At 41.8% G+C, this 18,367-nt stretch overlaps 1 protein-coding gene across 1 annotated transcript in view; it reads left to right on the forward strand.

Annotated features, from left to right (window-relative positions):
- Positions 1–1,423: 1,423 nt before the first annotated feature.
- Positions 1,424–18,367, forward strand: part of NIBAN1 (niban apoptosis regulator 1) — a 160,619-nt gene continuing 143,675 nt past the window's right edge. Inside the window, exon 1 of the mRNA XM_053606916.1 lies at positions 1,424–1,647. Within this exon, the coding sequence (XP_053462891.1) occupies positions 1,593–1,647 (55 nt within the window). The 5' untranslated portion in view covers positions 1,424–1,592. The remainder of the gene's footprint in view (positions 1,648–18,367) is intronic.

Here is an 18,367-nt window from a genome sequence, read left to right on the forward strand (position 1 = left end):
AGACGGTGAGGACTGATGCTGTCTGAGGTCAGCAAGGAAGCCCAATTAGGCAGTGAGGGACTCTGTGGTTTTTTCTTTGAACAAGGGAGACCAGCCGGGAGACTATTGTGATAAAGGAGGTAGGGGGAGGTGGCCGGATGGCAGTGGATGAGAATTGGTTGGCTACTGGGCATACTTTGAAAATAGAATTGAAAGGATGTAATGATGGATTGGAATGCAGGGTGGGAGAGATTGGGTATGAGGTGTGAGAAATTTTTGGTACAAGTGCAAGTTAATGAACTTGGGGGTGGGTGTGTGTGGGAAAGCCTTCAAAGTCCTCCTCAGGCCTGGATCCAGTGTGTACAGACTATTCGACCTTGTGGTTAAGTCAATAGGAGTTGCTAAAGAACTGACTACTAAGAATAGCATGAAATCAGTGGTGACCCCTCTGCCCAAGCCAGTCTTGTTTGGAGAGGCTGCCAAACTAAATAGTGGCTGTGGGAAAAGAACAAGTGCCCATTCTAAGACTCTATTTCCAGTTTGCTAAGGAAAGGAATGGAAACTACAGGTGTCAGGACAGAGTTTCATTAAGTCTTACCAAGTTTCAGGTCTGGGAGTATATTGTGGGACTCAGCCTCAGTTTTTCCGTTTTTCTCTTTCTTTTTTCCCTTCATTCCTCACCCCCTCTTTGGCCCAGCTTTTCGCAGCAGGAAGGTATAGTTAACTGCTGGTTCTTACAGTTCAGAGGGCATCAGAATCCTGGGAGGGCTTGTGAAAAGGCCCAGGCCCCACTCCCTGAGTTTCTAACTGGAGACGGTTGTGTTTAGAAGTGGCTCAGCGGGTAGGGCGCCGGCCCCATATGCCGAGGGTGGCAGGTTCAAACCCAGCCCCGGCCAAACTGCAACAAAAAAATAGCCCGGCGTTGTGGCGGGCGCCTGTAGTCCCAGTTGCTCGGGAGGCTGAGGCAAGAGACTCGCCTAAGCCCAAGGATTTGGAGGTTGCTGTGAGCTGTGTGACGCCACGGCACTCTACCAAGGGCCATAAAGTGAGACTCTGTCTCTACAAAAAAAAAAAAAAAAGAAGAGTGGGGTGGGGGCGGGGAGCTGGTGGAGAGGGAGGGTGCGGAAATTTTGCATTTCTAACAGGTTCCCAGGTGACACTTGAGAAGAACTGGTACTTCTTGTCCAGGAGGGCGTGCGAGGCAATGAGACCTTGAACTCCAGCTTGCAGTGTGAATAGGGGAGGTTCCAGAGTTTACAGTCATCGGGGAAATGGTTCATTTCCTCCAAGGTTGTTTCTCAGCTGCCCCCAAACAGGTGAAAACACGTTGTACAAATAAGGAATAAAAGCGAAGTGAAGGAGCTGCAAGTCCTTCTAGGTTAGACAGCCCCTCGGCGGCGCTGGCCAGTGCAGCGAAGGCGGGAGGACAGCCCCGGGCCAGCCCACAGAGACTCGGAGGGCGCGGACCTGGAGGAGGCGCCCCGGACGGCGACGCCTCTCGCTCTCGGAGGAAGTTGGCTCTTTAATTACAGAGCAGGGTCGCCGTCGCATCAGCTCCGGGAGCGAGCAGCGGGCGCCGGGCGGGCGGCGCTCTGCACACCGGGCCCGCGGCCATGGGCGGCTCGGCCTCCAGCCAGCTGGACGAGGGCAAGTGCGCCTACATTCGAGGTACGAGCCCCGCCGCGGATCCTGGGCCAGGCCGGCCGCCCCGGCACTGCCCCCGAGCGGGGTCCGCGAGGCGCGGGGAGCCCCAACCGGCCCCCGCCGCCCCAGCCAGGGTTTCTGATGCAACCGGAGCGCGGGTCCCCGGTGCGCTCTGGCCTGGGCGGGGGCCCGGGATGCGCTCGGCTTGGGAGGCGCGGCTGGACGGCGGGGAGACGCAGGTGCAGGACGCGGGGTGGGGACCGCTCGGCGGGCGTCGGTCCTGCCCTCTCGGCCCGGACACACCCAGCCCTCTGGTTCCCGGCCCCGGACTGAGTTCGGAGCTGTGGGAACAGCGGGGATACCCCTGGTCTCCACGAGGCCCCCGGGGATCCCCGACCTCTGAAGCAGAATTTCCCTCCCGGCGCTGCCGGCGACCTTCTTCTCTAAACCGCGGCGCCGTCGGCTTCACGCCGACCTGACTTGCGGGATGGTTTCATCAGAGACAGAAAGGGACAAGGTCATCACGTCCCCAAAGGTGTACACTTCCCTTCCCTCCCGGGACAGGCGGGACAGCAAAAGAGGAACCCCGGCATGTTTTGTAACAGTTGCTGAAGTTATAGATGGGGAGAAACTCACCCAGGGGGCCGTCAGAGGTGTGGGGTGACTCAGCTTGAGGCCGAAAACACAACCGGACTGAACCGAAACCGCGGGACGCCCTGGCCCTGCACCCCCCCTTCCCCACGCCCCACCCTCGCCTCAACCACGACTGACCACTTGGTGGTCTTGTCAATTTAGTGCTGCTTTTTTTTCCTTTTCATTTCTGGCATCAAAAACATCTTCTAAACTGGACATTAAACTCTAGGTTTTAACCTAATTCTCTAAATAAAAAAATGGTTATGTTCTTCCTAATACCACTTTCTGGCCCTTGAAGCTTTTCCTCAGAGGAAGGCATTTATTGGGTGTCCTTGTTTTTATCATTTGTTTTCAGTCACCAAAACGTTTAAAACCATTTTTGAAAGGGCATCAAACCAGGGCACATGAAGAGAAATGTAATTGATTTTCCAGATTGCTGCTCTGGTGTTTTTGGAGATAAAGACCATCAATAACCCATCCTGTTAGGGCTAATAAGTGGTCAGGTAGCACTTTGCTATTGTTTATTAAAACAGAAAAAGATGGATGATTTACTTCTGTTAGTGAAAGAGCTAAATTGAGCTTGCCTTAGTCTTAAAAATTTGGCTGTATACTTAATGTTTTCACCAGTGTATCAGACTGAAAGAGCAGTGCAGTACAATGCAGTGAGAAAGCGTTTGTATTTGGTCGTTAGCAAAATTACGTTTATGGTATTTATTATATAAGACTGTTGCTTTGGAACAACAAAAAGTACAATCGTCTATCATCATTATTTGACATCCAGCAATGTGAAGGATTAACCTGCTTAAAGAAGACTTCATGGTCATGACAGTTCTGGCTACTGATGTCCTTATTATACTCATGAGAAGGAAATATATAACCGTCTATATTCTAAAATTAACATTATTACACATACAGAAGTATAAGGGAGTTAGGGCACCCGAGTAAAACTATAGCAGGTGTGTGAAGGTCATTACATCTCTGAGTTTTGTTCAGTTTTATTTCTTCGTTCTATGTTCAGGAAGGTACTTCCAAGATACGTGTAGTGGGAAAGGGAAGAGGAGAGTTAAAGTTAGAATACTGCCAGAGAGAGTGAGACTCTGCTTCATGTGAGAATACAAGTTTTGCCAAAAGAGAAAAAACCCTTGGAAAAATGCATGGTGTTGTGAATTATTAGTGCATGAGCAAATGAAGGTCATGGGCTGTAATTTCCTAATGGTTTTGAAGCCCCATGTCCCTGAACAGAACCATAGCTCCTATCTTTACCTCCTAGTCAATACTTTTGCCTGTAAATATTCTCAAGCTTTGATTCAATTGTAAGCAAAGTGGTTGAAAGTTCAGCAGTAAAGCTTAAATACAGTTTTATGACCTGTTTCTCACAGTAGCCACCAGTAAAATAATATAGATTTGAAAGCTCATGTAGCTGAGGCAATAACTTTCTTTCAAGCTTGATTCACTTTCCTAACACGGAGAATAGCTGTCGTATAATTTGAGTGACTTTTGTTAACGTCATTTATTCTGTGTTAAAAACAGTTGTACTTCTAGTATGTTAAAGACGCTGAATCAGCATTTATGTCTAGACAGATCATTTATCAGCTGGCTTTCAATTTGTGTGCCTCCACATGTGTGTGTCACATGGAGGTTTCGAAAATACACTGTTTCTTCAGATTTAGTCAAGGTTTAGGTAAGGAGGTATTAGATGTGTTGATGAGTTACTGTATTTCTAAAGATGTTAGTTTCCAAAATCACTACCATACTCATGTTTCCTACAACAGAATAAATTTTTAGGATTGTTTTAGAGGTCTTCTAGTAACTTTCTTTGATAAGACATTTCTATGAATAAATAATACCGGGACCAGCTTATAGTCACATGGGCTGCTGTGTCATGTGTTAGCCTTGAGCGATGCTTTTATCACTGACCTGAAAGCATCTTCCTTTAATGAGAAAAAAAGCTCTTATATAATCCAGCCCTCAGTGGTCAATTTAAAAAGCTCTTCTCTTTTTATGCCATGTTTCCTTTTTCTATTAAAGCTTTGGTATGCCTGAAATTGAACGATAGCTTAAAAAAGCACAATGCGTTTTCCTGTTTAAGCAATTTTATTTTCTTTTAAAAATTACCATTGAATTTCTTATGAATCAAAAAGAAAACCTCAGAACTCTCCGGTATAAGAAGTCCCAAGGAGGGTCAGAAAATGGCTGGGAAGTCAGTGCCTCAGCTGAGAACTATGGGATGCTCTGATCCTTGGGGGGGTTGGTGGATGCTTCCAGATCTGCTAGCAGCAAATAGCAGTTAGGAAAACTGTTCTTTCCCCAGATTTACTACTGCATAGTCAGTTATGCTTAATGTGAACAGGGCCCAGTGGTTTCCTCTGAAATGCTCATCTATGACCTGATGTTTATAAAGTAAGAAGTGAGTTTCAGCTTAAAAACATGTATTTCTTTTAGGGGAGTTCTGTCATACGTATACCACAAGGGTTAACCAAGGTGTCTAGATGTAAAATTTATGCTGGTAAGTGTCTAGAGTGAAGTCTCCACGTACAAGGTGGAGGGTGGGGGAGAGCTGTACATGTTTACAATCAACTTAGTCTAGAAGCGTAGGGCTAGTTCACACATTTGCTTCTTCAGTTGTAATTTGTTGGTGGGAGATGGGCATAAAAGCTGGTCTGGGCTCGGCGCCTGTGGCTTAAGCGGCTAAGGAGCCAGCCACATACACCTGAGCTGGCGGGTTCGAATCCAGCCTGGGCCTGCCAAACAACAATGATGGCTGCAACCAAAAAATAGCTGGGCGTTGTGGCGTGTGCCTGTAGTCCCAGCTACTTGGGAGGCGGAGGCAGGAGAATCGCTTGAGCCCAGGAGTTGGAGGTTGCTGTGAGCTGTGATGCTACAGCACTCTACCCAGCGTGACAGCTTGAGGCTCTGTCTCAAAAAGAAAAAAAAAAGCTGGTCTGATTTATCTTGATAATTATGACAGTGTAATCTTAGAGTCCAAGTATTCTGGCTGGCAATGGCAGTATACTGTGATGGAAAAGTTAGGATATGGTAGACACCATCCATCAACCCAACCATCCTTTCCTCGTTTTTCTTTCTAACAGAAGCCTGGTTTTGTTTAGGTGGTGAAGTTCCTTCATGGAGCCCTCTGTTTGAGAGAGGCTTGCTCTATTTATGGACCCAAGGGGTGGGTTCTGACTGGTCTGTGCCTGTCCTGGTAGTGTGGTCCCTTTGCCAGAGATGATACTAGGCATGGGATTGTGATGCTATCTGACCAGTGATGGTTGAGGGCAAGTTTGCTAGCTTCTTCTGGGAGGGGTTTCCTCTTCTTTAACAACAACAACAAAAAAACAAAGCAAAGAGTATTTCCTTCCCTCTATTGGAATTCGTTGCATCTGTATGGGCTGCCTAGAACTGTGATTTTGATCTTGATGAAACCAGCCATAGGGGAGCTAGTTTAAAGACAAAGGCAGGACTTGGAGCACTGCAGAACTGAAGTAACCTCAGAGAACAGAAGCCTCATCCCCACCTGCCTACACAATGCCTATGTACTTCTTTTTATAAGAGATACTAAAACCCTTTTGAATTGGGGCAGTAGAGATTCCTAATTATCCCCTATATCATTATCCCCTCCTGTCTTTAATAATAGAACACCCAAATTTTAGCTGTCCATGGGAACTCCCATAATAATGATATTGCCCAGCCTCCTCTGCAACTGGGGTCATGTAACTGAGTTTTGGCCAGTGGCATGTAGGTAGAGGTTTTGTATGCTATTTCCAGAAAGTGAAATGAAAGGAGAAGGGTATGACCTTCTTTGTCTTGTACTTCATGCTGCTGACTGGATTGTGACCATGGCTGGAGCTGTCATCTTAGATCATAAGATTTCCTTTTAAGAGTCAATGCAGACCAGAGTAATTGGACAGAGCCCATTTTCCTGCAGCTGCAGACTTTGTATAGTAGAACCTCCAAACCAGCCCTGGACTACTTACCTCTAGAGCTTAATAAGAGAAATATAAACTTTTATCTTATTTAAGCCACTGTTTTTTTTTTTTTTTTGTTGTTGTTGTTGTTGTTGTTTTTGAGACAGAGCCTCAAGCTGTTGTCCTGGGTAGAGTGCTATGGCATCACAGCTCACAGCAACCTCCAACTCCTGGGCTCAAGCGATTCTCCTGCCTCTGCCTCCCAAGTAGCTGGAACTACAGGTGCCCGCCACAACGCCTGGCTATTTTTTGGTTGTAGTTGTCATTGTTGTTTGGCAGGCCCTGGGCTGGATTCGAACCTGCCAGCTCAGGTGTATGTGGCTGGCACCTTAGCTGCTTGAGCCATAGGCACCGAGCCTAGCCACTATTATTTGTGATATTACTATTATCCACAGATAAAATTTACCCTAACTAATATATAATTGTCTTCTGTTTCCTGTGGCCAAAAGCATACTAACCAATACACTAAGTACTGCCTTATTGGGTCCCCTTTAAGAAAAATTAACCCAAAGAAGTGAGAAAGTGAGTAACAATTATACTTTTCATATTTGCTTGAGTTTTAATTTGTAGAAATGATGGACTCCTCTAGCTCCCTTGGTGGGAATAGCAGAGATGGGGGAAAGTGGTGGGAGGGGCTCAGTATAAATCATGATGTTGACCACTTTATATTTTGATTAAAAATAGCCTTGACGCATGCCAAGTTATTGATGAAGTAGTAGGAATTTCAAATAAGGAAAACTACTGCAGAGCAGGATTTTGTAGTGTCAGAATTACTTTCTACTTCCCTCGTTCTTTGTAAATGGAAACTAAGGCCTTGGGATTAGGACCCTCTTTACAAAGCCCCGCATCTAATGTTGCAAAGCCATAAAGGATTTTGTGAATTGAGAGCTTCTGAGTTTCAATCAAAAAGAAAGCAAAAACAATAGACTGTGACAAATTAATATTTTCTCTTGTACTTTGGATGGAATAGTGACCTTCCCCCTGGTGGATTCTAATATAAGCCTTGATGAACTCTATAGAGTGAGACGCTAAATCAAGGCCTGGTCTTGATGAAAATACCTCTTTTTGCCACGGACATTGGCAGCAAGAGGACCACATCATCAAGGTGCTCTGGTAGTAGTAACTACCATGGCAACGATAGTAGTTGTTATTATTTTATTTTTACAGTGGACTCCTGAACTAATTGCAGTTTTACTCTCTTGTGATCTTTGAGAAGGTCAAAACTGGGTTCACAGGTGGAAGGTATAATAGCAGGATTCCAGTTTGTAACAGTAGTTTTGAAACCGCCCTTACAAACTGATGAAGAGGGGCAAGGTAAGAACTAAAGTAAGGGTTCCAAAACTCTGTGAAGGAACAGGCCTAGCTAAAATTATGATAACGATCAGCCACTGTCCCCTTGTTTGCTTCTCTATAATTGCTACTCTAGAGGGTAGTTGTAAAGATTCTTAACTTTTCTTCTCCATAGACAACACCCCTGTTTGGAACCTAGGCGTAGTTTTTGAGATATCTTCACAGTCCTGCATTCCAGTAAGGGACCCACCCAGACCACGGAACTAACTCTGCTTCTCTTGGCCCCTCCACCCAAGGTTCTGCATGTCAGTAATGGACTTATCTGGAAAGCGGCCCATATCAAAGGACTAATGGTTCTCCCTGAACTCAGCCAATGTGCAAATACCGATTGCCTAATCTTATACCTACTAAACTATCTTAAAAATCTTGTTCCCGGGCGGCGCCTGTGGCTCAAGGAGTAGGGCGCTAGTCCCATATGCCGGAGGTGGCGGGTTCAAACCCAGCCCCGGCCAAAAACCACAAAAAAAAAAAAAAAAAAAAAAATCTTGTTCCCTGGGCGGTGCCTGTGGCTCAAAGGGGTAGGGCACCGGCCCCATAAGCTGGAGGTGGTGGGTTCAAACCCAGCCCCGGCCAAAAAAAAAAAAAAAAAAAAAAAAAATCTTGTTCCCCCCAGTTCTCAGGGAGGTGGATTTGAGAAATTCTCTTGTCTTTCTCCTTGCTTAGCACTTCTTTCTCTGCTGTAACCCAACTGTCTCTGGATGTTGGCTTTCTCTTCTTGGGCAGCTGGAAGATGAACTTGGCTGGGCAGCAATAATTTCTAATTTAATTGAAATAAATACACTGAAAGTTTTATAAAATATGCGGTATGAATTATGACAGTGAATTTTAATTTCCTAATTAGGAATTTTAATTCTTTTTTTGTCAGTATAACTAGGTAACATCACTCTAAGACACAAGGTATATTAAACAATGTGCATTGTGAAATAGGAAATGAAGTCAGAAATGAATATAGAAGTATAAAGGAAAGGAAGACAAAAGAATAAAAGCATAATTCATGTGCTACAGTCTGTTTAAGGCACTTTAGTAGAGCACAGGAGATGAGGGCTAGAATTCTGACAGTACCAAACTAGTGTGCATATGTGTGCGCGCGTGCACACACACACACACCTGTACAGAACCCCAAATGCAATATAGATTTTCTCCTTTGAAACTGGAAAATTCATTTTAAAAAGACACTAGCAAGTTTCTGCCAATAAGAAAATGCAAGCCAGCTTTTAAAAGTCACCCCTTTTTGGTACCGAATGCTTTTTCTCACTTAGAGACCAGAATAAAAGATTTAGAGATATGAAAGCAATTAATTCAGTTTGCAAATTGCAAGGTCTAGGATCCAAAGAAATTTATCTTTCTGCGCTTGATGTTGTATGGAATGAGCCTATAGGATTAAAATAAATGAATATTTTTTTGCTAGGAGCCTCAAAGTGCTTTTTAAAAGGTCCATAGTCTCAAGGAATTTTGGAAGAAAAGTAAATGTCTCTATGCCAAACCATGTGCACTCTTTTTCCTTTTTAAAAACTGTTTTTATTTTAAAAATGAAACATAGGTTCAAAAAACCACACAAAGAAAATGTGTAGCTTAATGTATCATTATAAGGCAAGTATCTATGCAGCCTTCCCCCAGGCCAAGAAATGGAAGTTCACAGTCATTGCAGAAGTGATGCCTGTGCCCTGTCCAAGCTCTAGACCTCTTTGTCTCTTCAAACATAACCACTATTTTCAGTTATCCATTTCTGTCTGAAAAACTACCTCAAATACACTGGCTTTTAAAACAGGTGTTTATTTGCTTACAATTTTGTTATCTGGAGGGGGTCCAGTTGGGCAGTTGTACTTTTTATTTTTCCTGGTGGCTGGATTTAATTGAGAGGGTGTTCTTTCTCTGCAGGTAGCCTTTCTAGGATACATGGGCTTTCTGGTAGGGTACGGACTTTTTAAATGGTAGGTCAGGGTTTGCAAGAGTGTAAAAGCTTCTAGAAGTTAGGCCTGGAATGTGCATTTTTTTCTTTTTTCTTTCTTTTTTTTTTAAGAGATAAAATCCTGCTCTGTCACCCAGGCTTGAGTGCAGTGGCACAAGTATCAGAGCTCACTGTAACCTCACACTCTTGGGTTCAAATGAACGTTCTGCTTCAGACTCCTGAATAACTGGGACTACAGGTGTATACCACCAAACTCAGCTAATTTTTTGCTTTTCATAGAGATCAAGTCTGTCTGTGTTGATCAGGCTGGTTTCAATCTCTGGGGCATAAGCATTTACAGGCATGAGCTATGCTGCCTGGCCTTTCTCTGCAACATTTTGTTGGCTAAAGCAAGTGTCAAGTTTAGTTCAGATTTATGAGGAGGGGACTACATAGTGGCCTGAATACCACGAGGTGTGGCTATTTAAGTGGCTACTGGGGTAGCCCACTAATGGATTAGCTAGTAGCTCACTAATCGACTAATTAGATTTTATGATGACTTCCTCAGATTCACTTATGGTTTCATCATGTACCAATAAAAATTTTTTTAAGAAGCCTAAAACTCCTGAATATCTGTAAAACATAATAAAGTGAAGTGTAATAAACCTAATGTACGTCGTATTTGGATATAGGGTCTTTAAAGAGCTAATTAAGTTCAAATGGGGCATTAGGGTGGCTCCTGGTCCTACAAGAGTGGTGTCCTTCTGAGAAGAGATTAGGACACCGGCACAGAGGGAAGACTGTCTGAAGGAGAAGAGAGCAGACGGCCATCCGTGAGTCAAGCAGAAAGGCTTAGAAGAAACCAGCCTTGCCGATACCTTCATCTCAGACATCTAGGCTCCAGAATTGTGAGATAATACATTTCTATTGTTTTTTTAAAAATGTGTATTTTAATCTATAGTTTTCCCTGAATCTCTTTCTTTCATTTGCACATTGTCTGTTGAAGGACTTGTGCTGTTTGAGTGCTTTCCAGAGTCTGGAGTTTGCTCGTGGTGCAAGTCCACACATTTCTCTTACATTTTCTACGAATTGACAGGGATAGTGAGACTTGGTCAGTCTCAAGATCAATCCACCGTAGCTGATGCTGAGTCCTTCACCTGGAGGCACATGATATGTGCATCATAAGAGTTTTAAAATATACAAAAATCAAGAAAGGTAAAATCTGCATGGTTGGAAACAAAGGAAGCCTTCCCAGCAGCATCAATAATCTGAACAAATTGAAACTTGGCACAGGGGAATCAGAAAGGATGCTGTTGACTGTGGTTTTTTGAAATAATGGACCATAACACAGATTGTCTCATAACTTTTGTAGTGACCCATGTACCTGGTTGTTTTTCTTTTTGTGATATTAGTAGCCATCAATGTTCCTTGCTTGGACCCATTAATTCATTGGAGATTGAAAAATGATGATGTTCTAATTATGTCATTTTACTTTTACTTATTAACTAATATTTTACAGAATGATACTGTCCATGTCTATTATTTGGTTATCTAGTTTGATAGTTCAAAGGCAGGCAAAAAAAACTTTATCCTTTCCTTTTATTTACTGGGTTTCAAAATAATTTATTGGTTTCTTATCATCCCTTAAATGTGATAAATATGATAAATCCCTTAAATTGACTAAAAAATTTCATTATGAACTCATGAATTCCATTGTAGTTCTAAGCTTTATTGAAGCTTAAATTTCCTATCATTGGCTAATGAAATCTTCTGTAAGTTGGTTCCTGAGCAGTATTTGATAGCTTCTTTGAAATTTTCTTAGTAATATTTGATAGCGTCTTTGCCATCTTGTAGGTCAAGATTTTTTAGGCTCATCTTTTTTTGTGTTACATATGGAATAAGCAAACTCTCTAAGTAACCCTGATTTCTTTTAGTGGGAAATGGTATTTCAAGGTGACAATTGGGATCTAAAGATACTCATTACTGTGACTGCGTTGGCCATTGTTTTGGGACATTCATACCGTACAGAACTAGGAAAAAGGTGTATTTTCTATATTATATCTGTATCTCCTTTTTCCACTCTGAGAATCTTGGTTCTCCAAGGCACAAGAGATGACAGAATTAAATATACTCTAATTCTCATTTGCTTTGTCATACTTAATATGCACAACAGTCTCAGAATAACAATAAGAATATGCCACCATCAATTATGATTATAGAAAGCAGTTGAACAAACTGTTTTACAAATCACTAACAAAATTTTTGTATATGCTAATTCAATTCTCTCCTAACTTTATGCTTTTACTATGTCAGAGCATATAACCATTAAATGCTATTCTCTGTACTCATTTACTCTTTGTTCTATGATTAAGTGTTATTTAATGCACCAGTCTTTATATTGATGTCTCTGTGGTGTTTGAAGCTCATTACATAGTAGATTCCTCAAGAAGAGCTCATGGGAATATAACAAAGAAGTATGAAGATAAGATTAATTTCGTGGCTCAGTGATATCACCAAAGGCCAGCTTATTTCTATTTTTCTACTCTCTGTAGACTAGCTCTCTTTATGATTGACAGATGGCTGGAGCAGCCAAAGGTATCACATTCTCAGGCACAGCACTGTCCCAGAGGCTGAAAAGAGGACTATCTATTTGTAAGAGCAGAGAAACCTGTCCCTGATGCCTTAGGAGCAGACTTCCCCTTACATCCCACTGATCAGAATTGGGTCACACATTCCTTCCTAAATCATCATTGGCAAGAGTGTGAAATTATCATAATTTCTGGACTGGGGCTAGGGCTGCTGTGCTGAAGGGAGGATCTGTAGGGAGGATCATGAATATCTGAACCATTCAAGTTCAGTTAGCAAGAAGGAAGCATGAATGGCTGTTAGGTAGGTAATGGACATGCCAAAGTTTGGTTAAGTGTCTTGAAGGAGCACTGAGATAGAAAACTGGTTGTGGAGATTATGCAGGGAGATGAGATATTCTTAAGTTATGGTATTTGGACCTGGGCATAGTGACTCACACCTGTAATCCTCGCACTCTGGGAGGCTAGGACAACAGGACTGCTCAGGAGTTCGAGACCTGAGCACCATCCCGAGACCCCGTAAATCATAAAAAGTGGATGGGTATGATGCTACATGTCTGTAGCATCAGATACTTGAGAGGCTGAGGCAGGAGAATCACTGGAGCCCAAGCTATGGTGGATAATGCTGTTGTACTCTAGCCCAGGCAATACAGTGATAGTCTGTCTCAAAAAAAAAAAAAAAAAAAGAAAAAAATATATATATATGGTCTTCAGGTGGATAAGAAGTTGGTATCTGTTTGAAGAACATTTTGAGCAGAGAAGGGAGACCAGAAGGTGGAGGAGGGAGAGAAACTTGAAGGCACTGGAGAAAAGGTGGTATGTTGGGAGTGTAGGCAAGAAAGAGAGAGGTTTGGTGGGAGGGAATCTCTCTTGCTGTTTTACTGCTACCTACCACTAGTAGAAAATAAGCTCCATGAAGCCCAGGTCTTTGTTTTGATTCATTGCTGTTTTCTCAGCACATAGATCAGTGCCTGGTACATAGTTTGCTTAATGAATGGAGAAAAAATATTTGAAACTGTAAGATTCGTATAAGATTATTGCATTTGTAAAACAAGTTCAGGATGTGATGAAGAAACAGAACAGATGAGAAAGTGTTCTTGGAAATTAAAAATCAGATGATCAACATTTAAAAAAACTCCTTTGTTGCCTTAGAAAATACAGATGAGGAGAACATGAAGATCAAAAGATAGAAAATAGGCTCGGTGCCTGTAGCTCAGTGAGTAGGGTGCCAGCCACATACACCCAGGCTGGTGGGTTCAAGTCTGGCCTGGGCCTGCTAAACAATAACCGCAACCAAAAAATAGCCAGGCGTTGTGGTGGGTGCCTGTACTCCCAGCAGCTTGGGAGGCTAAGGCAAGAGAATCACTTACACCCAAGAGTTGGAGGTTGCTGTGAGCTGTGACACTACGGCACTCTACTGAGGGCCACATAGTGAGACTGTGTCTCAAAAATAAAAAAAGGAAAATAGAAAAATGTTTTAAAAAAATTAGAAGGTCTATCCAAAAATTTTAATATCTGACTAACAGAAGTTCCAGAAAATAGAGATCAAAGAAAATTAAGGGGAGAAAATTATTAAAGAAACAACAGATCATTTTATGGAACAGAAGATCATGTGTCTCTGGATTGATAGGGCCAAACAATTCCTGGAGCTCACCCAGAGCTGAGAATAGTTCATACTCCCATCGTCCAAGGTAGAAAGACCTTGCAATGTATAGGACATCGGTTAAAGTCCTTAGTAGTGAGCAAAAATTACCCCTAGACCACAGGGCTGCTTTGGACCCGCTCTAATAACAATTTAAAAGCAAACCTCAAAAGGATAAAACTGATCCCAAATAACTGTATGCCTGAATGAAGTCCAAATTATTTGTAGCTGCAGCCTCCAACCTCTGTGACACCAGGGACTGGTTTCATTGAAGACAGTTTTTTCACAGACTGGAGTGGCAGTGAAGAGGATGGTTTCAGGATGATTCAAGCACATTACTTTTATTGTGTACTTTATTTCTTATTATTATTACATTGTAATATATAATGAAATAATTATACAATACACTGTAATGCAGAATCAGTGGGAGCCCTTGAGCTTATTTTCCTATAATTAGACCAGTGGTTCTCAACCTTCCTAAAGCCTCCTAATGCTGCGACCCTTTAATACAGTTCCTCATGTTGTGGTGACCCCCAAACCATAAAATTATTTTCATTGCTACTTCATAACTGTAATTTTGCTACTGTTATGAATCATAATGTAAATATCTGATATGAAGGATGTATTTTCATTGTTACACAGGGGTCACAACCCACAGGTTGAGAACCGCTGAATTAGACTGTCCCATCTGACAGTGATGGGAAACAGTGACACCCAAAGTATGTTTCTGCTATAGAGCCTGGGGGTGACCAGATGCAGCTCAATTGTCACTTGCCACTCACTGATAAGGTTTTGATACAAGGTCTGCAAGCAATTGATTTGTTATGGTCTCTGTGTAGTCCAACCTCTCTGCTAACGATAATCCGTATTTGTAGCTGCTCCCCAGCACTAGCATCACTATTTCAGCTCCACTTCAGATCATCAGGCATTAGAATCTCATAAGGAGCACACAGCCTACATCCCTCACATGTATAGTTTACAGAAGGGTTTGTGTATCTATGAGAATCAATGCCACTGCTGATGTGACGGGAGGCGTAGCTCAGGCGGTGATGTGAGTGATGGGGAGTGGCTGTAAATACAGATGAAGCTTTGCTCCATTGCTCACTCTGCCACTCACCTCCTGCTGTGCGGCCCAGTTCCTAACAGGCCGCAGGCTGGTACCCATCTGTAGCCTGGAGGATGCGGATCACAGCTTTATAGGAATACAACAAAATACCCATTCGATCCAGTTGAACATTACCAAGCAAATGAAAAAGCAGAGAAATATCCACAACTATAAAGGAAATGATATACCTCAATAGAAATAGATGTAGGAATTGCAGACATGATGAAATTAGCAGACAAGGCCGGTAAAGTAGTTTTTATAAATAGGTTCCACATGCTAAAGTAGAGAAAAACATGAACATGAGGAAAAGAGAATCAGAATATACAAAAAAAAATCCTTTTATTCTCCAGTATTTGGGAAAGAACAATATGACAACCGTTTCGTAGGCTGCTGGAACATCTGGGGGGACTATAGGCTGTGCTGACCTGTCACCAACATTCTCTGCAGAGCTGGCAGAGGAGCGGAGCAGCTTGCTGAGAACTGTGTGTGCACAGGAGCTGCTGGGACGGGGCTGGTCTGGGGGTCAGAGCAGATGAGCAGGGTTAATTCAGAAATGAAGGGAAATTGTGGATGTTCTTTTAGAGAGGATCTTGTTAATAATGGTCATGTCCCCTTAACTCTGGGGCTCACCCAGAACAAGTGGCAGTTTCTGCGATGAGCTCAAAACTCAGAGGTTTTTTTCAAATTTGGATCGAATCTGTTTGCTTAAAGAATTATTTCCTGCGTAACTCATGGTGAATGAGATGGATAGATATGTCTGAGAAGTTGCCTAACCAAAACAGATGCAGGCTAGAGTTGGAATAAAGATAAATTTATTAGCAACCATGGCAAATTTGCGTAATATGTAGAGTGTAAATATTTAAAAAGGTTTTTTAAAGAGAGAGGATTAAATTAATAACCATAAGGGAAATGTATTATTTAAACAAAGTAAAGATTTTTGGAGCATGAATAATGCTTGTGCTTATCAACTGAAATGTCAATTCTTATCTTAAGAATGTTAACTTCTGGCTTGAGGAATGATAATAATAACAATAGTAAAAGCTAACATTTATTGAGCCCTTAACACTGTGCCAGGCAAGTAAATGTCTCAGAAAAAAGGGTATCAAATGCTCTTCCAGAAATTCTAACAGTTCTTCCAGAACTTCCAAGTCCACATAGCTTTTTCTTTAATGGAAAAAAGTATCCATCACTTGGCAGGATTTGAACTTAGCCATTTTAGCCACCTTAAATTAACTAAACCCATTTTTATCCCTTGATATAAGTTGAAAGATTTATTAAACATTTGATTCCACATCTTAATTTTAAATTTTTGGCTGTTTTTGAAGTGGATATATTCAGTGGGTGAGATGGTAGGTTATAAATGGCTAAATCCAGAAATTAAAATACATCCACATCGTTACCAAAAAATAGTACAGAATTTATAAGTAGGCAAAAGCAGGTATTGCAAGCCACTTTAAATTCACTTTAAATAAAATGGTACTGTTAGGCAATTTCTTCATTATAAAAAAAATTTATATTTTGGAAGCAAGGCATAAGGTGAAAAAAAAATTACAATAAATGGAGCTTTCAAATTTGAGAAACAGGCTGGGCAATCTCCTGAGGACTCGCTGAATCAGAAGCTGGATTCTCTGTGGATTTCGGATCTGTTGACTGGCTGCCTTCAGTTTCTCATATGGAAAACAGGGACAGCAGTAATGCTCAGTGAAATAACAGGAGATCAGGAATGCATAATGTAATGTAATAAATGTAATATAATCCTCAGATTTCCCAGTCCTGCCATTATGCTAATCAGGGTGTTTTCCTATCAGTAATGGTATCATGCCTTTGCAGAGTAAATAATTGGCTTTCACATACTGCCAAATAATACCTATCTCACACACTTGTTCTGCAGACTAATTAATGTTTCAGAGTGTTTGAACACAATGCCTCTTCAGAAGCAATGGCATTACAATATGTTGGGACACTCTAGTATTGTAATTAGTACTAATTAGATTCTATTCAACAGCTTGTTGAATTTACAAATTACTGCATGAAAGGTATTCTGCTTTATTTACTCATTACGAGAGAGTCAGATACAAGAGTTTAAATAGGAACCTTTAAATACCTATCGTCAAGGTTGTCCACAGGTTCCTACTCTCAAACCAGGGGAGGGCAATAGGAAAATAGTGTTCTAGGACCTGGCCTGGGAAGAGCAATTCCAATGATGCTCCAGGAGCCATCTCTCAATGGATGACAAGAACAGAATGTGGGTATCTCTTCTTAACTTGGAGTTCAATGTCAGTGTCATCATATGGGTGGTCTGAAACCAGCTGTGGGGTGGCATAATAAAAGTCGTCGTCTTTTTTTTTTTTTTTTGGACCTGGTTTACCAGCACCTCATTGCTGGTATCCTTTTTTTCAGTGTGTGCAATCTGGTCTTAGTGGTAACCAGTGGGACGGTGGCCCAAAGCCATATTTTAGTTGTGTGTTAGTCAGAATGGGCTAGCAGCTGAAACAAACATCCCTGTAAGCCCAGTGGCTTTTAATGATTTGTATCACACCCATTACACACACGAAGGTGGTTTGGTGAGTTAGTGAGGGAAGTGGGCTTTTTTGTGGATGATTTCCCTCTAGTGTGTGTGCCATGGGCTCCTTTGGAGACCTGGTGAAACCTATGGACTCCTTTCCAGAACAACATTTTAAAATTAAAATATTACATATGCAGGATTATAAAAGAAACCATTTTATTTAAATGCAGCTATCAAAATATTTTAGAACTCTGTGATATAATAATATATGTGCTTCAGTAACGCATTCAATGACAAGGTCTCGCAGAGGGTTTAATAGCTACTGTCACTTTGAAGAAATGCTATTTTAGGATATGCAGCAATTTAAATATGCTATGAAAACATCCGTGACATCTATTGGTGACAAAGTCACAAGTACTGCCAAATTCTATTGTGGTTTGTTGCCTGCATTCAGAACTGAAGGAAAAGCTGAATTTGAATATACGGTTAATAAAAATACAGATGTTATTCTCCCTATTCAACTTTTGGACCTCCTGAATTCTATCTAGAAAACCCAGGAGGGTCTATAGATCTCAGATATGAATGTCTGACCTACTGGTTTTATTTTCTTATGGCCACAAAGACCTTAAATGGATACCATGCATATGTCTACAGATAAGGGAAGAAAGAGAGTTCAGGATTATGTGGGTAGATTTGTGGACCAGGCCTGGAGCTGGTTTACATCATTTCTGACCAAGCTTCTCATTTCCACATGACACAGCCTCCTTCTGTATTTTCTACTGGTAATTCCCATCAAAAGTCCTATCTCTTTCTTTGTTGGTCACCTCTTCCCTTTTACCATCAACAAATGTTTGTTGAACCTAACATTGCATTGAATAGCTTTCCTACTTTAAGTGGATTCTTATTTTGAAAGTAGGCTATGGTATAACATATGCCTACTTTATCTTTAGGTAAGAAAAATGGAAGCCCTCTAATTTTATTCTGTCTAATATGGCAGCCACGAGGCTTGTACGACAAAATTGAACACTTGAAATGTGTCTAGTCCAAATTCAGATAGGGTGCATGTATGG

The sequence above is a fragment of the Nycticebus coucang genome, chromosome 10 (genome assembly GCF_027406575.1).
Source record: "Nycticebus coucang isolate mNycCou1 chromosome 10, mNycCou1.pri, whole genome shotgun sequence".
Lineage (NCBI taxonomy): Eukaryota > Metazoa > Chordata > Mammalia > Primates > Lorisidae > Nycticebus > Nycticebus coucang.